This window comes from Chamaea fasciata, unplaced genomic scaffold (assembly GCF_029207755.1).
Source record: "Chamaea fasciata isolate MVZ Bird 193981 ecotype frontalis unplaced genomic scaffold, bChaFas1.0.hap1 SCAF_3, whole genome shotgun sequence".
NCBI lineage: Eukaryota > Metazoa > Chordata > Aves > Passeriformes > Sylviidae > Chamaea > Chamaea fasciata.
Window position 1 is genome coordinate 89,395,464 of NW_027094088.1, and position 23,420 is coordinate 89,418,883.

General features: G+C 37.8%; 1 protein-coding gene across 9 annotated transcripts in view; it reads left to right on the forward strand.

Moving 5' to 3' along the window:
• DST (dystonin) overlaps positions 1 to 23,420 on the forward strand; it is a 289,675-nt gene that overhangs the window by 187,433 nt on the left and 78,822 nt on the right. For all 9 annotated transcript variants that reach the window (XM_066179759.1, XM_066179751.1, XM_066179753.1 and 6 more), the window contains 15 exons: positions 154 to 306; positions 2,359 to 2,592; positions 3,916 to 4,197; positions 5,932 to 6,477; positions 8,905 to 9,081; positions 11,732 to 11,855; positions 13,698 to 13,906; positions 14,177 to 14,494; positions 14,676 to 14,842; positions 15,352 to 15,508; positions 15,764 to 15,890; positions 18,458 to 18,520; positions 19,329 to 19,564; positions 21,217 to 21,346; positions 22,926 to 23,125. In XM_066179759.1, the coding sequence (XP_066035856.1) occupies positions 154 to 306; positions 2,359 to 2,592; positions 3,916 to 4,197; positions 5,932 to 6,477; positions 8,905 to 9,081; positions 11,732 to 11,855; positions 13,698 to 13,906; positions 14,177 to 14,494; positions 14,676 to 14,842; positions 15,352 to 15,508; positions 15,764 to 15,890; positions 18,458 to 18,520; positions 19,329 to 19,564; positions 21,217 to 21,346; positions 22,926 to 23,125 (3,123 nt within the window). The remainder of the gene's footprint in view (positions 1 to 153; positions 307 to 2,358; positions 2,593 to 3,915; positions 4,198 to 5,931; positions 6,478 to 8,904; positions 9,082 to 11,731; positions 11,856 to 13,697; positions 13,907 to 14,176; positions 14,495 to 14,675; positions 14,843 to 15,351; positions 15,509 to 15,763; positions 15,891 to 18,457; positions 18,521 to 19,328; positions 19,565 to 21,216; positions 21,347 to 22,925; positions 23,126 to 23,420) is intronic.

Consider the following 23,420-nt stretch of genomic DNA (forward strand, 5'->3'; position numbering starts at 1 on the left):
TCTTTGTACCACTGCTATCATGTTTACAGCATACTTCTAAAGTTATTGCTTTGCAATATTGGTGTTCAAAGATTTCTAATATCTGTGAGAGTGTTGGTTCCTGAAGTGAGGATTTTTTGTCTTATTGTTCAATTGCACTTGGCTCTAATATAGGATGTGGCCGAGCGGCAGCAGGAATGCAAAGAGAAACTGCAGGAGATCTGTGATTTGCTTACACAGACTGAAAATCGACTCATCGGGCAGCGACAGTCTCTTGTTATTGGAGACAGCAAGGCTGAGCTGGAACAATACCAGACCAAACAGGAGGTATGCACAATTCCCGTCAGAGCAGTTAAAGAAGGCTGAGTGCAGAGGAAAGTGACTTGACTCTTTTGTTGGGTAACAAGGCTTGTCATGTGAGAGGACAATAAAATAGATTTGTTGGACCTACCAAAAGCAATGGCTTAGCGGCATGCGTTTAAACTGCTGCCTGTGAAGATACTCCAGTACGTGCCAGTGGGAGAAGAGAAACTTCCAAATGAGGAGACACTAGAATAGGGAGTATGTGCTACACACTTCAAGAAGTACTCTTGAAGCAGGCATGAATTTTTGTTACTATATTAGCTTAGGATTGGTTCTTGTTGCATCTGATAAAATCACATATGTTTTTTATCCTAAAATAATTTAGCCAGCTTTTTAACTGGTATGAGGAAGTATTTATTCCTGTCAGAGTACTTAGAAAAATTTTGCTGCAACATTTTCTCTTGCCTGAGGCCTTCCATTGCTTCATTCTTGTTTTGTTTTGAATTCTAGTTCTTATTAGTGTTTCTTGCACTCTTTGGTGTCCTCGTGTAGCAAACCCCTTTTAATTTGTTTGCTCTCCTTGCTCTTCAGCTGTATCCAGCCGCCTATAAACTTTTACTCTGTCCTGATACATATTGAGTTTATGACAGTTAAAGGACTGAAGGATTGGGTACTCCTCTTCTTCCTCCTCCTAGTATTAGTTTACTATCCTGTAGAACTCCAACTCTCTGTAAAAGGAGAAATTTCCTTATTCATCTTGCCTTGCTTTACTTATCTTTAAAGTAGTGCATCTAGTTTGTCAAAGTTTTTCTTACAGTCAGTCAATCATAAAGGTATCCCTGGGGTAGCTTTTAATATCTCTTACCTGTCTTAAGGATTTATGGCCTAAATTCATGGGGAGTGAAGAAATTGATGACCTTCACTCATGGGGAGTGAAAAACTGATACAGCATGTACCTCTTTTTTTTTTTTTTTTTTTCCCCATCAGCTGTTTGTGACTGCCTAGCAGACTAGTTGTCATTTTCGGACTGATTTCTGATTTCAAAAAGTGTGTCTTAGGAGGGAATGAGGGTTAAAACCAATCTTTTTTAGATCAAGTCAGAGCTTTCATCCTCAGTGCACTGTTTGAAAGGGAGCACAGAGATCTTAGTCACAAGAGAAGCTTTCCTTGATACAGGGTCCCCAGGAAAAACTTTCTAATGCACTTGCAGAAGTGTTAAAATGAGCTGCAGTTTTAGCTGCTATATTCTACAATTTCTGCAAAATCTGTAGTCTAGAATGAGGATCAAATGTTCTGTCTTGCATCTCCAAGATTGTTACACTGCATAAAATGGTGGAAAATGTCATTGTTTCAGTAACTGGGAGAATGTATTCAACAGTGTAATCATTACAATTAAAGCTCCTCTCAGATAATTGGGAGGCTGACTGGGAGAACCACTTTGGGTAAATTAAAACTAAAGATCTGTCCTTTATGAAATTCAATGGAAGTAAGCATTCTTGAGAGACTGAAATATTGTGATTGATTGCAATAGAAGAAAAAAAAAAAGTGTGCTGTTTCTGGCCTGAACAAACCCAAGAAATACAGGAAAACTTTCACCCAGGAAGGATGATTATAGTTTTCTGACTTTTATTCAGTCAGATTATTTTCAGCAGCTTCCTGTTAGGATAGTAATGGACCAGAATAGTCCAGGAGACTCACTTTACTAACTGCAGTGTAGCAGACTTACTTAAGTCTTGATTTCAAAAAAAATAAGATATATGTTCTGCATATATGGGAATGCAATATTTGAACTGTTAAACAACGGGGGGAAAGTGGCCTCAGTCTGAATAGGACTGTAAGCAAACAGATTTGCAATTTAAAAAAAAGTTATAGAAGACAGATTGAACTGCAACCACATTGTCAGATGTTGATGCCTTTGATTTTAATAATTGTCTGCAATTAAGTACTGTATCATGTGCAACTAGAAAGGACCAGTGTGGTGCTTACCCCTAGAAGAGAGATAGTTCCAATAAGGTTAATTGGACAGAGCTCATGAATAATTTACTTACTCCAATTTGCTTTCTTTTTTATCAAAAGGAGATACAAAAAGACATGAGAACAAGTGCCCAGACACTGGCAGAGATTGTGAAAAATACTGAAACCTTCTTGAAAGAGAATGGAGAAAAGTTGTCACAAGAAGACAAGACTATTTTGGAACAGAAACTAAATGAAGCTAAGACAAAGTGTTTGCTCCTTAGCCAGAAGGCAGAAGAGTCCAAAAAAGAACTGGATAAAGCTATGACAACAGCAATTAAGCAGGAAACAGAAAAGGTTTTTAGGCAACCATTTCATACCTTTATTCAAACCTTTTTCATGTCTTACAGTATTAGTCGTGCAACTTACTCTTGTGTGGTAGGTTGACCTTGTCTGGATGCCAAAAATCCATTCCATCACTTCCTCCCTCAGCTGGACAGGGGAGAGAATATTTAATGAAAGGCTTGTGGGTTGAGATAAGGGCAGGGAGACGTCACTCAAAGTTGCTGTCATGGGCAGAACAGGCTTGACTTGGGGAAATTAATTTATTACCAATCAAATCAGAATAGAATAATAATAAATAAAAACTAAATCTTAAAGATACCTCCCCTCCACCTCTCCCTTGTTCCTGAACTCAGCTCTGGAATTCTCTCCTTCATTCACCACTGGTGCCAGGGGGATAGGGAATGTGGATTGTGGTCAGTTCATCACGTATTGTCTCTGCTGCTCCTTCCTCCTCAAGGGGAGGACTCCTCACACTCTTCCTGTGCTCCAGTGTGGGGTCCCTCACACAGGAGATAGTCCTCCATGAACTCCAACGTGAGTCCATCCCAATGGCTCCAGCATGGTCCCTTCCATGGGGTGCAGTCCTTCAGGCACAGTGTTCCAGTATGTGGAATGACCCCGTGGAGTCACAAGTTGTGCCACAAGCCTGCTCAGGTGTGGGCTTTCCATGGGGGTCACAGCTTCCTTTGGTCATCCATGTGCTCTGGAGTGGGGTCTTCCCAGGGCTGCAGATGGATCTCTGCATCCCTGTGTCCCTCCATGGGGTTCAGGGGCACAGCTGCCTCACCATGGGCTGCACCACAGGCTGCAGGGGAATCTCAGCTCTGGCACCTGCAGCAGCTCCTGCCCCTCCTTCTGCACTGACCTTGGAGTCTTCAGGGCTGTTCCTCTCACAAATCCTCACCCCTCTCTTCAGGCTGCTGTTTTTCATGCATTTTCTGTTACCCTTTTACTACGTGATCTCAGAGTTGCTACCACCACTGCTGATGGGCTTGGCCTTAGCAAGTGGTGGGGCCATCTGGAGCCAGTTGGCACTGGGGCTGTTGGACATGGAGGAAGCTTCTGGCAGCTCCTCAGAGAAACCACCCCTGCAGCCCCCCTGATTCCAAAACCTGGCCAAGCAAACCTAATACATGTTGGTAAACTCTGGAAAGGTTAAAATCATATCTCATTTGGGTAACTAATAAGCCATTGGTTTATTCTCTTATAAAATAAACAGCAACCCCTATAGTAATCAAAAGTTCTCTTTGATGTTAATGTATTTTAAGTTGTTTATTTGTATATTTATTTGATATTTTGTGATCTTTAAATTGAAACTGTGAATTTTCAATGTAGGTTGCAGCCATAGAACAGCTGGAAGAAAGTAAAAACACAATAGAAAATCTTTTGGATTGGTTATCAAATGTGGATAAAGAAGCGGAGCATGGACGGAAATTTAAGCAAGTGATAGAACAGAATGGAACACACTTTGAAGAAGGAGATGTGAAAGTTTTTGAAGGAGAGGAGGATGATGTCAATGGTAATCTGCTGGAAATGCAGGAAGATATTGAAACTCGGGTGGATGGACTAGTAAAAAGCATAGATGATAATCTGAACCAGCAGTATCAGAAAGTCAAGGTATGGTTACTGGGTTTATTCAACATTTAGGTGTATCACTCCTTACTCAACACAAGTGAACTAAATCTCATCCTGTTGGTCATAGGCTTTGGAGCAAGCACTAGGAAGACAGTAATACACAGTGGTAGGAATTTCAGTAGTTAGAATGTTTTGCACATTTGCCACTTTATTGCTGTTACTATAGTGGTTTCCTGCAAAATAAGAGAAAGGACACATTCAGCAAGGTAAACGTAAAGAATCATTGTGGTGAGCCTCTTATTTTTTGTAGTGAGAAATTGATGCAGGCAAATAAAATTGCAAAAAGTAGCAATATAAATTCATACCCTTTATGTGATTTTTTTCAAAAATCTTTGTGATACCCAGATGATTCATCCCCTTTTAATCCTCTGTGAATCCTGATTGCAAATTGCTGCAAATAATAGTTTACTGAAATTACAGTTATCATTTCCTACAACTTTAACACATGGGCAAAGCAGTGTTTGATGGCTTCAGAAGCGTGAAGTTACATAAAATTACAGTGCAGCATTTTAAAAATAGATTTTCCTGGTAGGTTGGAAGCAGTTAAAATAGTAAGAGTTCAGTTTTATGGTGTTCGCTGACTTACAGCTGAGAAACCAAGAACCTTTAGGTGTGAGTTGATTGACACCTTAAAGAAAATTATTATGCTTGTAACTGATAGTATTTTGGATTTCCTTTTTATTTTAAAAAAAACCCAAAAGCAACCTAAACAAATAGGATTATTGGATTTTGTGTACATGATATTTTTACTCCTACTTTTTTTGACAGTTCATTTCTGCACCTAGTGCCTACAGAATAATTGGCCACTGTACTCATGGAAGAAAAACATAGTGTTTATTTTACATAGCTATTTTTCATGGGAGACCTTCAAGAATGAAGAATTTTTTTAAGAAATATATTTGAAATATGTTTTTCATTTGGAATATATTTCTAGTTCCTGGACTTAAATATTTTTATGGGATTGAAAAATTCAGGTGTGAAGATTGTGTCTTGATTTTAAATGTCAACTGGACCTGTTTTATAACTAACTATATTTGATAAGAATCATGGCTCTGGATTTTGAAAAATGAAATTTCAAAACCCAAGTAAATTTCTGTTCATTGAGTGTAAGAAGAAAGTATCTACTATGTTTGATGCTTTTACTCCTTTAGGTCTGCTTGTCTGCAATGGCAGCTACAATATAAGTAATGGGACATCGAGAGTTTTGATTAGGAAAGTTGCCTACCTTTGAATGTTTTATTTGTTAAATCCCATTTTGAGACAGAGAATTAGGAAAATTTTGATTACACTAAGTACACCATCATAAATGCTAAGTAATAAGCAAGTTAAATTTTTTTAGAAAAAAGTTAAAGCGATTGATAATGTCTAATTTTTCTCCAAAGAGTTGTCTTTTGGAAGTACAGGGGAAAATGTTTGTGTGATATGTACGTCCAGGTATCACTGGATTGCAATGATACTTGAACATTTCCATGTGGTCATGGCCTGTACATCTGGCAAAAATTACCATTGAATGTTTTGAAAAATTTTTTTTACTGCACAGAAATATGATGACCAAGAGTCACACTTTCACTTAAATTACTGAAAAAATGTGGGGTTTATAATAAAAAAAAATGAGAATTAGAAAAGCCTTTTATCATTTTGGTGTTTGTTTTACATGTCCTTTTCTAAGGAACCATGTGAGAAGGTGCAGGTTGTAATTTTTTCTTTTATTTGTAGGCTCAACATGAGAAAATTATTTCCCAGCAGCAGGCTATCATAGTAGCAACTCAGTCTGCTCAGGCACTGCTTGAGAAACAAGGGCACTACCTTACCCCTGAAGAAAAAGACAAGATGCAAAGGAACATGAAAGAGCTGAAGGCTCAGTATGAGACTGCTTTGGCTGAATCAGAACGAAAAATGAAATTGACCCATTCTCTAAGGGAAGAATTGGAGAAATTTGATGCAGACTATAGTGAATTTGAAACGTGGCTGCAGCAAGCAGAACAAGAACTTGGCAATTTGGAGGCAGGCGCTTCTGACTTCAGTGGTATTATGGTCAAACTAAAAAGGCAGAAGAGTTTTTCAGAAGATGTTATATCTCACAAAGGTGATTTACGCTATATTACAATTTCTGGACAAAGAGTTTTGGATGCTGCAAGGTCATGTAGCAAAAGAGATGGTGTGAAGGTTGACAAAGATGGTATCGATACTTCAGCTACATATGCTGAGGTGCAAAATAAATTGGATAAAGCTTCAGATCGCTTCAAATCTCTCTATACTAAGGTAAGTTTTATTTATACTGAATAGGAATGACTGCTGTAATTGATTTAGCAGCTTGTGTAGACAGGAGCTAGTTGATGAACCAAACACTATGAGAAGTTGTAAATTCTTTGTGTCTCAAAGTTAGGTAACAGAACAAGATACTTTTCTAGAAGATCTGCTTTAGTCAAGTGTCAGACTATTAAAGGCCTAAATGGGTGATGCTTTCTACTTTGTGTTATAAGGAGGAAATGAGATCAGAGTTCTTCATTATTCTTTCCAGCCTTAAACAGCCTCTGAGACTGTTGCAGCTAAGAATGCCTTGAGTAATGTTTTGGGGTGGAAATAAATTGTAATACTTTCAGGTATATAATGTTATTATATGTTACTTGCAATATTTTCCACAACTGTTTATTTACTGGGCTCCCTACTAATAAAATTAGTGTAAAAAGAGAGAGAATGCCAAAAATAGCAAGTAAAGTTTTAATTTTAATTTGCATCCTGAAACAGTTTATCCCAATGTGACCTTTGTTGCCAGCATTAGGCATGAAAAAACTTAGTGATTTAAGGACAGCAATTATTTTCCGCTGCTCTGCCAAGTAAACATTTTATCCTTAACAATATCAGCTTAGTGTCTAACTAATGAGTAATTAGCAGTGCAAAATCCTCCATATACCTTAGAGAGGAAAGATAATCTAGCTCTCTGTGCTAGGTTCACATATGGAATCTTCCTGATAGATCTAGACAAACATCAACTAGTCAGTCTCACATGCTAAACTTCCAGCTGTTTTCAAAAAACCAAGTGTTGTTCGATATTGATAATATTCCAGAACTGTAAACTTTTGAGATAATTATTAATTGAACCACGGAAGAGAGAGCTGCTGTCAGTAGCCTTTGTGCTATTTCATCTTTTTCTAAGATCATAGGGTCTAACTCCTTAGTAGAGCTTCAATGTCCATTGGTACAGTGTTGGTCTGCAACAGTGGCCATCTTTGTCTGGAGATTTTTATCTCTTTACGGTTTTCATGCTCAGAAATGTAAATTCTATAAAGACATGTATTTGCATGGTTAAAAATGCAGTGTAAAACTTGTTTTCTCGGTTTGTAAAGACAGCTGTTCATTTACAGAAGCACATTTTCCTTTTTCTGCTTAACTGGTATGAACAGGGAAGCTAAATTGAAAATTCTATTGACATGTCAGATTTCCTCCAGCTGGTTTATTGAATTACTTTGAGTGTGAATGTAAAGATTTCATAGCAAAATTTTTCAGAGACCTTGTTTTTATGCACATAGACAATCCCATGCTGACAACTTGATTTGTCAATTTTCCAAATTCTATCCTTTCCGTGTATACATTTAGCAGGTTTATAATAGACATGCTTTAAATATTTGACAATAAATATGCAGAACAAAGTAGACCTTTTTTGCCTTTAAGGACAGAATTCTAAAAAGTGAAATTGTCCACAATTGGTGAGATTTTCCAAGTTGTAAATGAATTGGTGGTAACCTTTTTTGCCTTTTCTAAAAGTTTCTTGCTTTAATGAATCCTTAGATTGCTTTTACTTATATATTGTATGTATTTGCACATGTGTGAGACATAATTTTATAGATTTATATGTTGAATGAATCCTAAAGTCAGTTCTTGGTTAACTGGTTATATAAATAAGCATGTTCTATGTCTGCCCACCAGATGGAGACCAAGTACAATTTGTAAATACTAAAATACAGTATCTGGAAGGTTCAGAATATAAATATTTATGTAACTGTTTATAAATATTTTGACTTGATACAATCAGATTTTGCTTGTGAAACCATCTCCAGAAAGTCTGAAAGGGTTTCACTGACTTTTTTATGTGACAATTTGCTGTAAACACTTTGGGGCATGTTAACATATAGGACTAATAGGGTCTTGTTCAGATGATGTTTGTAAGTGAATAAAACAAAGCATATGTACAATACTGAACCATATCACTTTGGATTCACTATGCAGGTAAAGTAGTTATGAAAACAGTACTCTACTGTTTGTATTTTAATGACCATTCATATCTCTCCTGATTTTATAAAAGATTTCTAGCTTCCAGAGGGTTTCTACATTTCTGCTTTCCACTTGCTTTCTACATATTTGGTGCCAGAGTTCTGATAAAGAATCTTTATACCAGTGAATCAAAAATTATTTCTGAAGTTTTTCCTATGCTAGTACAGCAAATAAGATTCCAGTTTCCCATCTGCATCAGTGATTTAATCCTAAATCACCCTTTAGGAGCACAAACTGGTAAGACCTGCATAGCCTGTCCAGCTGTCATGTCTTAGTTCAGAAATCAGACAGTGAAATGATGGCAGGAAAAAATGATGCAGTATTACAGGGAGGAGTGTATAACTTTGAGATTGGTACGAAATGCAACCCACAGTTTAATGCCTGCATATTTGCTTGTTTCTTTTTTTACTCTTTTAGTGTAGCATCCTTGGAAATAACCTTAAAGACTTGGTGGATAAATACCAGCATTATGAAGATGCTTCATCTGGACTTTTGTCAGGTCTCCAGGCCTCTGAAATAGCTGTGAACAAACAACTATCAGAGCCAATTGCAGTGGATCCCAAAAATCTCCAAAGACAGCTTGAAGAAACTAAGGTGAAAAGCTTTAAAATGCAGCAGCACTTTTGTTTTAAAAGGAACTGCTTTTTAGTCTGAAAAACAGGATGATGTAATATAATCCACGTGGCTGCAGGCCAAATTCTTGCCTTGCATGTGGGCATACAGCTTCTATGGTTCTGAAATTTGCCTGTCTAGAGCAATATCTGAAAAGCACTGGCTGAAAAAAATGGGGTACCAAGATTCCAATAGCAGTGGTGAAAGCAAGATGTGTTTTCTATCACTTAGAAAATGATAGGGTGATATCTGGAAAGTTTTTGAACTAAGAAAGGATTTATGGTTTGCTATCAGAATAAGGTTTGGATAGTGTTCCAGATAGAGAAGTCCATTTGATTGTTGTCTGTGACTCTTGATTCTTTTTCTGTTCACATTTGCGTGTTACTTCATCATGAAAAGGATCATACCAAGTGAACAGTGTGATGTGAGTAGACTGTCTGCCTGTTTCAGTTTCACCCAGTGAAACTATATACCCTGCAGAGAGTGAATCTAACATAATTTGTGTTGCACAGAAAAACAGTATTTTTTTATTTTTTGCCACTGAGGATGTAATTCATGACTTTATGTAAATCCTAGTACAGGCAAGACTAGTAAGTGATGGAGCTTATGAAAGTAAAACTCTGGATACCTGTATAAAGTGTAGGTTTGGAGAAGGCTTTAGGAACCCAAGTATATGGTGAGTTATATAAAGTTTCATACAGTCTGTCATCTTTGAATTGACTTTTATATTTTCATAAACACATTCAATCACCTATACTATAAATAAAATGCAAGACTATTTGGTTTTTAGTGAGCAAGACTACTGGTCAGGCATTTTCTCGCTGTTTTGTCTGTGCTTGGTGAAGTTTCAGTGCTGATCAGACACGTTTACTATTGAAAAATGATAGTCAATGGCTTTTGGAAAGTACATACTTTAACCATTTCCCTCACATCAGCCTGAGCAGTAGTTACTTTTATCTGTGGTATCTTTCAAATTTGCTGCTGGAAATGCCCAGCACTTCGGTGCATGACAGCAAAAGGAGACAAATCACAGCCGTGTTTAAGACAACCAAATTAAAAGTGCGAATTGTGAACTCCTAACAATTGAACATTTAGGTACATTTGTGCTTCCAAGCACTAGAAGAGTAGGAATAAAACTAATTACAATTTGAGGATTCATTTAAACTTTTTGTTCCTTATGCCAAAATGAATTATATTCTCTGTAATGCAAATTTTCATGGACGTAATACAAAAGGAGTGAGTACTAGGGTTCTTTTTATTAAATGTCTACATGGATTACTTGTCACACAAAAGAGCACTCAATGACTGTGCGTTGGGAAGAAGGGAAAGGGTACAAAATGTCAGAAGACTCAAAGGAAGAGAAAAAATAGGAGGCTGAAGAAAGCAAGCCAATTACTGAAAGCAAAACAAAGAGTATTTTGAGGAAGTCAGGTGTTGCAAGTTAAAGCTGTCCCTTGTAGCCAACACATGCAGCTGATAATCCAGCTAGACACAGACCTTGGCAGCATGGTGAGGTCTAATCTTTTTATGGGGATTAACTGTTCTTCAGAATATTCTTCACTGCCTCTGGCATCAGCTTGCTTGCCTTCTGTTAGTATACAAGGTTTTATGGTACTTCTTTTTTTTTTTTTTTTTTTTTTTTTTTTTTTTTTTTTTTTTTCCTTCCCCTTTCTCTCTGCACAAGTTCTAGCCTAAGCCTCTTCAGATCTCTTGGAGACTCATTGTGTCAAATGGGTCAGCAAAATGATGTGCTGTGCTCTGGCACACTCTTATGCTCTGGGTACCACTTCTGAGTGCACTGACAAAGCGTCTTAGTGCTGGCAGGGCACCTTTTGATTCATGTATTCATTAAGTATCGATGAATATCAAAAAGTAAATGAGATGTCCCTTCATTTTGGACTTCTGTAAGCTTCCAGTGAATCAAAACATGCACTCGCACAGAGGCCTGAAATAATTTAAAAATAAATAAAATAAATATAAAATTATTTACCCTAAAGGACTCATACACACTAGAGAGATAAAGCCATTAAAACTTGATTCAGCCTTACTGTCTTTTTTGACACTGGAGAAAATCATGGCTGGGCTAGTCTCTGGACGTGTGTTCCTTGGTTAGATGGACAAACCTAGGCAAAAATCAGCCACACTGCTTCAGGGGTTCCTGGCTGTTAAGGCAATAATATTGTTTCAAGCTATTCCTTTGGTCCTACAATATCAGCCTGAATCTTTGTCAATACCAGTGCTGGTGAATGTGTAACTGCTGCTGTTGATTGTACGCTTTTCCCTCTGAATTGTTCTTAGATGCTGAGTTGAAAAAAGTGTTTATAATAGTCTGTACAATGGGTCTTTAGAAACAGTTAATCAAAAGACATGTTTAAAGTTGCATGCAAGAAATAAGTTGGGTCAGACTTTACCTTATGTTTTATTCTAAAAAAGGTGGTGAATGAACTAAACCAAGGGCCAGAATGTTAACAGCAGCCATAACCGCTGGTCAAGAATTTTCTTAAGGAGAGGTCACAAATTGAGTTAGTTTATTCCCAGCACTAAGTTTAGGTTCTGTGATGTATCTCAAGTCTTGCTTCTGTGAATATCAGCTGTACTGAAAAACATAACTGATAATAGTGGAATTTTACAGGTTCTTCAGGGACAAGTGTCTAACCACCAAATTGCTGTAGAAAAACTGAAAAAAGCTGCTGAAGTGTTATTGGACACAAGGGGAGAATTGACACCAGACAAAGATGAGATTCAGAAAACACTGGGTAAAATATTTGCTTTTCTTAACCTCTTTTTATCACTTGTGTCTGCATGCAGGTTCTGGAAGAGAAAAATTACAGAGCTTCCACATTCTGATGTCACTGTTCAAGTCCATGTTTTGTTGATTCAAAAGTCATTACAACACAGTAATTTAATTGTTGGTCTCTCTCCTACATGGGTCCTTATGCTTTTCACTGCCATTTCATTTTTTTCTTTTTACAGAAATAGGGATTTCTGAGCAGAGGTAGTGATTTGCTGAGAATCATAAATTCTCCAGAGAAGTATGACTCCGAGGAACCTGTTTACAGGCAGTTATTTGAAGTTTGCTTAGCTTAGGAATTACTGCCTCCTAACTTGAAGAAACTGTCTATGAAGGGCTTGACTTTGGTGGGCTGCCTGATGCCCACCCAACTTCTCTCTCACTCCCCTTGCTCAAGTGGATGGGGGTAAAAAATTAAGAAAGAAAAAAAGCCCATAAGCTGAAATAAATACAGGGAGATCACTCACTTTTTATTGTCATGGGCAAAATAGACTTGGCTTGGCAAAAATGAACTTTCATTTATCGCCAAATAAAACAGGTTTGGGAAATGCAAAACAAAGACAAATTACAGCAACACTATCCTCCACCCCACTCTTTTTCCAGGCTTACTATCACTCCTTGCTTCCCAACTAGTTCCCCCTTCCTCCCTGCCAAACAGTGCAGTGTGGATGGGAAACAGATGCCTGTGGTCACTCTGTAGTTTCTCTGCTGCTGCTTCCTCCTCACACGTTTCCCCTGCTCTGGTGAGGGACCTCTCTGCAGGCTGAAATCTTTTGGGCTAATATTGTTCCAGTGTGGATGTAGATTGCATTTCCTTCAGGAAATAACCACCTCTTCTGTGTACTGCAGTGTGGTTATCTGCTCCTCTGTCCTCCACAGGCTTCAGGGGAGTCTCTGCTCTGGCACCTGGAACAGCTCTTCTCCCTCTTTCTTCTCTGACCTTCACTTCTGCAGGGCTGTTTTCATACTTTCTTTTCCCTCATTTTGCAGTCCCATACAGTATTTTCCCTTTTCTGAAATACATTTTTCCAGTGGTACCACCAGTTTGACTGAGGAGCTCAGCTGTGTCCTGTAATGGGTCAGCTGGAGTTGGCTGGAACCATCTGTGTCTTCCATGGGGCAGCCACTGATCTCCTCTCACATGAGCCAAAAAAACTTACCACCACCAAAACCTTACCACTTACACCTAATACTCTTTCCTATTAATTGTGAGAAGTAGCACAGCATGACATTCACCACTGTCTGAAGTTTGAAGATGCTCTCTGTATATTACACAGCTATCTCTTCATGGAATCCCATAAGTTACTTGCAGAACAACAAAATAAAACAACCGTGGCATCACTCTTTGGAGTCGATAATAAAACTCTATGGGAGGCACATGGAGCTTATAACTTCAGGAGAGTTATTTTGAAAGTGCTGGATGTCTAATGAAGAACCACCTGGAAGAACCTCTCAGATCTCACAATAACATGAGAGACATAATTGTAGAAGAGCTGTCTTAATACTCTGCTGTTTTATTTCTTGGGAACTGTCAACTGCTGTCTTAAGCTAGAGCTACATGGAAACCAGTTTCTAACACTGGACACTACAGCTGTATGCTGCTCCCTCATTTCCCTTGTCCAGTGTGTTTCTTGGCTCTGTTTGGAGTGGTTGGTCTTTGCTTCCCTGTTTTTACTGACTATAACTGACTTTTTTGTTCTTCATTTTAACATAGCAATTTTTGACTCAACTGGTGAGTGCTGGTGAAGTAAGCTAAAAGCTTAGTTTGTCTAGAGGAAAAAATTGAAATATATCTTCTCTTTATCAGATGATATTGTGGAAAGATATGACAATCTATCCAAATCTGTGAACGAAAGGAATGAGAAGCTTCAAGTAACTCTGACACGATCTCTAAGTGTGCAGGATGGTTTGGATGAAATGCTGGATTGGATGGAAGGAGTTGAAAAGAGCCTTAAAGAACAAGATCAAGTGCCTTTGAATTCTGCTGCTATTCAGGACATTATCAGTAAAAGCATTGTAAGTAACATTCTTTGAAAAAAGAAACATTTGTTTGATAATTCAGATTTAAAGAAAGAATTAAAATCTTAGCTTGGCACCTTTTATGGGTACAAAATACTTACTAAAGAGGACTGTTGTGTGAAGTGAAACTGATGATAAGGATTTTTGTGGCTGAAATAGATTACACTGATGGTCTAGCTGTAGCGATTTGTTGCTTTATGTGGGAGATGAATTTCACTCCTTAAAATTTAGTTGCAAGTAATACAAAGTAGTTCTCGTATGTTTCAGATGCTAGAACAAGACATTGCGGGTCGCCAAAGCAGTATAAACACTATGAATGAAAAAGTGAAGAAGTTCATGGAAACAGCAGATCCATCCACTGCATCCACACTGCATGCTAAAATGAGTGAACTTGCAGGACGCTTTTCTGCTGCAAGTAACAAGCACAGAGAGAAGCTTATGAAAATGGAGGAATTGAAGACTAAAGTGGAGTTATTTGAAGGTCTGTCAACAAAACTTCAATCATTTCTAGATGAGAAGAACCAGGCACTAAGTGAGACAGAGGCACTGAGAAAGGATGTTAGTGAAGTGTCTCAATACATGCAGGTACTGTTGCATTCAGTTTGTATGTGTTGTGTGTTCTTAGTCTAACCCATCTGAGTGATTAAATAAGACACAAGGCATGTTTTTTTTTTTCCCAGCATTGGATGGTTAGCTAAAATCAAGAGTTTCGTTTTGAACAAGTGACTGTAAAGTCTAATATGAAGAATGTAATCCTATTTTGCAGGAAGCTAGTGTAGAATTGGCACAACACAAGAAGGATCTGGAAGTTTTGAAGCAGCTTCTTGAAGAACTTTCATTCCATGCTCTTCCTGGAGATAAAGCACTGGTATTAGAAAAAGTAAATGCTTTGTCAAAGAAATTCAAAGAGGTAGAGGAGACAATAAAAGAAAAGTAAGTTGGGTAATCAAAGTGTTTCCACTTTGGCGAATAACAGTGTGAATGTTGTGATTACTGCTATCCTTTTGTATGCAATCTCAAGATACTGCAGTTGATCAAAGATTTGAAAATGCCTCTGTAGTTAGTCTGTCTGGCCCAAGATCTCTAAAAAGGGCCATAAAGATAAGTAATTTTTCAAATTTTGTGACATTCAAAGGTTTCTTGGCAATTTTAAGAAAACCCTACTTTTCCCCCTCTGTGATAGACCGTAAATTGCTGCTTGTGTATATTGCTTTAGAGTACTATTTGGCACCAAACTGCAAAGAAGAACTGGAGAAATTGTAAGAGACTCCACAGAAGTTACCTTTGCAGTATGGTTTTGCACATTCTGCTTATGGTCTTAGCAGAAGCAAAAATTAGCTTTTTGACACTTTGAATTTAGGAATAATAAAACCAGATTACTAATATTTGTTGGTTTAATTATTAGAAGGAATACTGTCATTCCTTTGTCTTTAATTGTCTAGAGAAGAGGATGTGTCGTCTTGTCAGAAACAAATGGATTCTTTTGAGCTCCTTGTAGAATCATTAAAGAAATGGATAAAAGAGACAACAGAACGAATTCCAGCAGCACAGCCCTCTCTGAATACAGAGGAGTTAAAGAAACCTTTGGAAGATACTTTGGTAAGCCTATATAGGAGAAATGAAATCTGGCTGTTGGAAATAAGACACCTATTACTAATACTGAAATACAGATTTAAGGTGTGAGCTGTCACAGTAATTGGGACTAGGGGGCTTGCATTCTGCATTTACATTCCCATTTATTTTGTATGTTTTGCAATGGATTCACAAGCAGCAAAGTTGTTCCTTTCTGTACACTAATTCTCTTAAGTCTGAAGTCAGTTTTGTAATGAACAAATTACTGTCTTTCTTAACCAGAATTTAAAAGATGAATGGACATTAAAGGCACCTGAACTGCAAAAAATGAACAGTAGAGGAACTTTGCTGTGTAACTTAATCACTGCTGTGACTTCTCCTGCAAAATTGAGAGCAGTTGCCAAATCAGGTATGCTTTTGTATAATCAGGTAAGCCTAACATTCCAAGATTTTTTAAAACCTTTAAGGCAAAAACTAATATTGTTTCACCCTTGGATTAGCATTCTGAATATTATGGCTTGTGAGAAAACATTTAGCGATGTGTCTTCTGACCATTGTTTGCTGTGATTGTATTTAAACTGCCTAGCTGCTTTAGTAATTCAGTACACATTCTCATTGTTTTACTCTGCCAAAATAATGTAAAAGTGCGCTGATGTAGAAGTTTAACATGTCCTAGAGCTGTTATGTAATTCCCAGATAGTGAATAAGATGACACTATCACAGTTGCCTTCACATCATCCCAGAAAGCTTCTGAGAATGAGAAACTGACTTGCTCTGATCAGTGTTTGGTGCCTCACATATCCATCAAGTTTGCAAGCAGGAGAAAGGCAAACTTTGTTTTGCCAGCTCTGATGTACCTGCACAGAGGTACTGTAGCTCCAGACACCACCACAAGGTACCAATTTAATGGCCAAAAGGCTGTTCTGTGACACCAAGGAAACGCAGAAAGGTTTGCGGAGTCATGGAGGTTTTGTTAGAACGGTAACAAGGAGATGGTTTATACAAAAAAATGAGCCTAGCTAAACGTACTCATCCTAATATGATATCATAACTAGTATTAGTTTTAGTGTTTTAGCTGTGTTTTAGTTGAAACAACAGCACAGAAGGGAATCAACTTTGTATCTCAGCATGATTTTCCTGGCCCAATATGTGTTTTCTGTCTGGACCTTCAGCTAAATTCTACTGGTAACCAAATATAAAGATAGCAAGCTTATTTCCATGATTTTTTTTACTCTAGTGTTAAATATTAATTTGTTTTACAAAAACCAGTAATTCTGCCAAGTATCATTCCAGACATAGTTTAAGGACATTGGGTGTTTTAATGGCAATAAGCACATTTTCAGTCAATTCTTGAACTGACTAGGTCTGGAAATAAATTCAAGTGTGTTGGCCTTCGTTGGTCATCTGCAAATGAGTGGGTGGTTGGGGACTGACAGAAGATACCTATTGGGCAAAAGTAGAACGCTTTCCTATATCTCTTTGTAATAGCCGCCTCTGGTTTGGGGTTTGTTTGGTTGTTGGGGGTTTGTTTTGTTTTTGTGGGTTTTTTGTTTGTTTTGTTTTGTTTTAACTTTAAATAAAAATCTTTCAAAGAACATTTTGGAATCTTCTATGATCTACTTGGGCTCATTCCTCTGCCTCTTTTTTCTACTCCTAAGCATCCAGATAGAAAAACTAGTTAAATAGCTCTCACATAAGAGCAGCTATAATCCTCCAGATCAGAACGTTTGCCCTCCTTAACAAGAGTTGTACTGTGTATCACTTTATCACAGTTATAAATACCAGAGTCCAGCTAAAAGAGCATGAAGATCTACAGGACTCTGGCTGGAGCCTGTGACTTCTCTTATCTGGTTTGTTTTCTCTTGCCGTCCTCCAGCTGCCACTAATGTCGTCCTCAGTGTCCAGCTGGTACTGGGGGCTGGATGCATAGCCTTTTCCAAGGCAACCATTTATCTTCCTCTGTTAATTGCTCTTCTGGGAATACATATGTGCAGGAGAGGGGGAAGTGATTCTCCTTGCAGTTCTCTGCAGTGTGATCATGTGGCCCTGCTCTTTGGTCTGACTCCATTTTACAGAGCCCATTGAAACCCTCTGGTTTCAGAGGCTCTGATACTATGGTTAATTAATAGGGCTGCCTCAGTGAGTGGCTGTCTCTGAGTGACAGTAAGGACTTCATGGAGCACATGCTTGAGTCTTGCTTATGACAAGATAGGGAGGGATGAATCCAGTTGGTTTTGAGAGCTTTCTGTGCAGAGTTACAATGAACGTAGACCATAGAATCTTTTTTAAATTGGAAAAGACCCTTAAGATCATGAGGTGCAAACATTAACTCAGCACTGCCAAGTCCAGCACTAAACCATGTCTCCAAGCAGCACACATACATGTTTTTAAAATACCTCCAGGAATGGCATCTCAACCACTTCCCTGATGGGTAAAGGTGCCCTAAATAAGCAGTGCCTTTGGTTGTGGTGTCTGCAATAAGCACTCTGGGTCTCATTGCTGTCTAATGTTTAGCTCTCCTCAGTGGCAGCATTTGCCAGCTCATCCTCTCCCAGGCTATACCCATCACAGCTGGGTGAAACCGTGTTCTCAGTAGGGAACAGGGTCCTTTGGAGGAGAGGAAGGAAGTGATGTTAGCAGTCTGGATGTGAATAGGCCTCTCAGCTAGGGCATAAACCTTTGGCCCTGGTCAGTTGTTCAGTACAGAATTGTGAGCAGTAGGACTGCTGATACATCATACATATATGCACCCTTCTAAGTGCATGCATGGACATACACCCCACCCACTATGCACATGCTCTGCCCATGTGATACCACTTATGGTACTGGCTGGCTGAGGCTTTGTTCTTGATGTTGTAATGGATCTTGCTGTTGTAATGCTATGGATCATGCTGTTTTGAAGAGGAAATTAAGTGCTGGGGTTTTGGTGGGAAAAGGCTCAGATAAGCAAGAGGCTTCATCTCTTTTGATCCACAGGTGGCACAATTTTAAATGGTGAAGGAGGAGCTCCAGGAACTCAGGATTTCTTGAAAAATAAAGGTCAGTAAAAATTTCAGGATGTGATAAAGAACTGTTGCTTGCCAATTGCTGTTGAATATGGAAGTATTTTTAAATGTTGCACACAAATCTGCTTGTAGCAGTCATTATCAGACTGAAATTTCACATCACCATCACATAAGAACTACATTGACTAGGGCGTGATATTATAAGTAATTATAACAATACCTATCTCATTATTTTCTTTGAAGACCAATCAAATCTGGCCTTGTTTTCTGAATCAGTATATCCTTTATAAATGTATATGGAGATGGCTATTTTAATATGACATGACTTCTGAGAAATACCTTTCAATGGGGATTGAAACTTCAACACCCATCAGCATTCCCAACATGTATACACAAATATATGTATACAAAGACACCCATTTTGTATACATTTGTGTCACTGTGACCAACTCTTTCATAGAAACAGAGAAAATGTTATATAAGGACTTCATAGTAGCTGAACTGTAGCCCAGTACATTCAACTTTTGGTCATGGAATTGTTACTTAAAATACTAAAACAGCAACGGGTAGAAAGATTGAAACATGTCTGTGCGCTTGTATGTATTGAAATAATGATTTCTGTGAAGTTCTTGCAAATAGGAACTTATATTAGCTCATTCAGATGTGGTGTTGCCACATTTAGAGTGGATTGGAAATAACTTTAACATATTCAGTGACTTCTTATTTGGAGGGACTATTATCTACTCTAACTCAGAGTACAGTTCAATACTGTTTCAGTACATTCAGTATTGTTGCAAGGCCTTGTAACTTCTAACACAGTCTTCCTGCACCTCTCTCTACAGAACTGACAAGTGTTCAACAAGCTATGTCTAATGTAAATCACAGCTATGAAGATTTGGGAGTTCTGTTGAATGAAAAGATTTCAGAACTAGAAAGTATGCTTTCAAAAATGCAAAATATTCAGGAAGAATCAGCCTCAATGATGAATTGGTTGCAAAAAATGGACAAAACTGCATCAGACTGGGAAGCTGCTCCAACAGATAGTGATGCCGTTAAAGCCCAAGTTGAACAACATAAGGTACTTTGTGCCTTCAAACAAATACTTTTTCTCGTAGTTATTAGGCAGATGCTATGAAATAACTGATATCTCAGCCTATCTTAATGCTGCAGAGAGTATTTAAATGATCCTACTAAGCGTATTAGTCAGGCTTAGAGCAAATCTGGCAAACTGTGTCAGTGGAGTAAAGGTGCACTGTGTCAGAGAGAATGAGTTTTGCAGGTCAGAAAATAATAATTTCAGTGGACAGTTTGAAAAGGTGAGGCTGTACTGATCATGCAATAAACTTTTTTGATCTTAGTGGTTTAGTGGCCTATAATAGATTACTTGTAATATCTGAATGGCTGTATCTGTCCAAAAGCTGTTTCTGCAGCTGCTGGCTCCCTGACGCTCCACAGACCTCCTGGTCTCTGCAGCTGCAGCGGCTTATGTCTCTCCCAAAGCAGTGTTTCTCTTCAGCAGCCCTGTCATGCTTGTTAAGTTATAGAGCTGCACAACAGCCTCCTTCCCCCTTTATTATCGATAGGAGAAAACCACTGAATCAGCAGTAAGCTTCTGTCCTGTTTCAGCATTGGAGACATATGCTTCCCTAGCAATGAAGGACAATATTAACACATGTGAGGTTCGTCTATAAAGGGAAATGTAATGGATAGGGAAAATTCTTTTTTTGCTTATGGTTGTATGTAAACAAAGACAGAATTAGATTTACCTGAGTTTCTTTTATATGTGGCAGGTCACCCTTAAAAATTAACCTGACCAGCTACCAACTTCCTCAGAGTTGGATAACATTGAATACTAAAATTCAGACTAAGTGTGAAAGAAAACCAGCTCTTTTTTCTTAACAGAGAATGTGCAAAGCTATCATGATTATCTAACCCGCAGTGTAGTAGAATAGAAAAGTGTTCACAAATAGTTGGAAAACTGAGCGAGTGCTCAGACAAGAGTTATCTGATGCATTGGACCTTTTGCTAGAAGTTCTAAATCACGTACAGTTTATTTCGTGTTTATTTTTGTGGGTTTTGGATAATTAGAAAGCAACTCCATGAGGCAAGCTTTGTTACTTAAGAACATTCATAAAAGAGCCCTTTGCCAGGCATATAAGAAACATTCACTTCTGTCTGCAAAAACAGCATTAATTAGGATTTGCTGGAGTATCTCAGTCTTCTGTTAGGTTTACACTTAAAACTCTGATTGTCTTTAAACTATGGGTTTTGGGGATCTTCAGTAAATTGTCTGTGATAGTAGGACTTGCACTGAGGTAAATGAGGTCACACCACACTCCTCTCTGTCAGAGCTAGCTGGGTTGTTTCTGTTGTGAGCTGTACTTTGCATTAGTCAGTTTGTTTTCTGTACAGAAATAGATTCCAGGTATGTGTGAATATGATGAGAGCTAATGAATCTTATTTATCTGAATTCTTCTAGTTCTGTGACTTGTTTAAATTAAGCAATAATTATTAATATAGTTTATTTCTGTCAGGTTCTCTCTTCAAAAAAAATTGACTAGCAACATATGTCATTATAATGTGTTTTGAGATTCGTAGCAGAAAAGTAGTTTATACAGGCTAGATATTTATTTTTTTATCTTCATGTTTGGCACTTCAGTATTTTGGACTGCAAACTTTACCATTCTTCTTTATTGTCTTATTTATTTATTTTATCACCTAAATTTTCAGCTTTTTGAAACTGAATTAAAGCAAAGTGCAAATAAAGTGCAGGAACTAAAGGACAAAGTTACAGAGCTGTTGGAGAAGAACCCTGACTCTCCTGAGGCACCAAAGTGGAGACAAACGTTGGATAAAATAGGTACTTCAATAAAGCTATATTATAGCTCAGACTGATTTGGAAATTGTTTTATTATGAGTTTTTTAATTTATTAGCAATAAGAAGTATTTTTAATACCTTGTTTCCTCTTACCTCTTAAATTCTGTGGAAATAACTCCATTTGTAAGCATGTAGATCTAAAGTAATTCCACTGATGTCCATGGGCTTTGAATTTGTATTAGTGCACAGGCTATAGCTTGACTCCCTGTTTTAAAGACTTTACCTTTTTTTCAAATGGTGTGCTGCTAAAACTTGACTGGCCAGTTACAAGCAACATATATATTTTGTTCTTTTTACAAAATATAACAAATTAAGGTGATTCTAATTTCATCTGGAGAATGGTTTGAGTTGTTGGTAGTGCTCTTCTGCATGTATTTTCCCCATGAAGTGGTGGCTTTTGGCATTTTGTGGGTTTGGTGGTTTTTTGCTGTTTTCTAAAACTGTATAAGTTTTGCTAAAAATTTTTTTAAAAAGCCAATGAAAAAAGAAAATTACCATGTTTGGTCAATAGATTTTGAGATATTGCAACACATAATTTTAATGAGCTTTTAAAAATTCTTTTTATGTTAGTCATATTTTAAATAAATTATAGGTCAATAGCATTGAATGTCAGTTGTGTTTCATAGCGATAGGCATTTCCATTGCTACACCAACAGTAGTTTTGAAGCTGAGAATTTTTCCAGTCTGTCCTGCTTGTAAGTGAAACTCTGAAAAGTTTCAGTAGCAAGTAAGGTCTCTAAGAGACCTTTAGTTGTGTTGAAAGGGGATGAATACAGAATGAGCAGAGGACTGTGAAGCAGCAAAAGGAACTGTAAAAACAGGAATGAAAATCAGGGATAGGGAGAGTCAGCAAAATGCCAGAGCTGACTGAGCAAGCACTGACAGTATCACAGAGGGGAAGGAGGAAGTTGCAAGACTAAGACCCAAAGGCTGCTCCAGAAGCTATTTCCATAGTGGAAAAGACTGGTGAGGTGTGAATCTGAGCTCACACAGTGCTTTTGAAATACCTATATGCAGAAGTAGTCTCATTGCCCATCATTAGGAACCTGGTTTAGATGTTTTAGATGAGTGGTTTTAAATGAACGATACAGACATTTGAAAGAGTTAGGCTTTTTCAGAGGGCTGTTCAGAGCTGAAGCCAAATTTTGGGCTTCTGATCACCCTTGAAAACTTACAGGGCTTTATTACTGAGCAAGCAGGGAGATTTGTGTATCTAAATCAGGCACCTAAGTTATAACTGAGTAGAACCCTTTGCCTTCTATATCATTTGAGACCAAAGCCTAAATTTGGGTGTATTTCATTCAGTAATATTCCAGTATAATTTTATTACATATTGAATATTCATTGCTCTAAAAATTCCACACATTGCTGACTGTCATCCAAGTGTATGTGGGTCTGACTTTTAAAAGATGTTATTTGCAGAGTCACTGTAATAAGGCACCTGGAGTTAATCAGCATGAAGCCTTATGAGAGAGCTCTGTTCATGTTTCATATACAGTCTGCTGTCTCACAATCCATCCCCTAGAACAAGCATGCAATATGTTAACATTATCATTGTTAGATTCCAAATGGAAAGAACTCAATCAAGTTACATCTGAGAGACAACAAAAACTGGAGGAGTCTTCAAATTACCTGATCCAGTTCCAGACAGCAGAAGCCCAGCTAAAGCACTGGCTTGTAGAAAAGGAGCTAATGGTCAGTGTGCTGGGACCATTATCAATTGATCCTAATATGCTGAACACACAAAAGCAACAGGTTCAGGTGAGTAGTGCCAACACACATTATTGATTTCAGTTTCTTCTGCCTTTCTGCTATTAGCAAAGTACTATTTTGCATCTAGAGCAGAGCATGGTTAGTATAAGCCATTAGATTCGTTTATCTTTAGGTATCAGCTTATGTCATACTTGACTGCAGTTAATTTAATTAAAGCAAAAAAATACCATAAGAGTGAAAAGAGATCAGAGCAGGTAAAGAAAAATGTTGAGGAGACATTGATCCTCTGATCCATCTTTCTGTTTTAACCATACTGTGGTTTCTCTGTAGTAGAATGAAAATG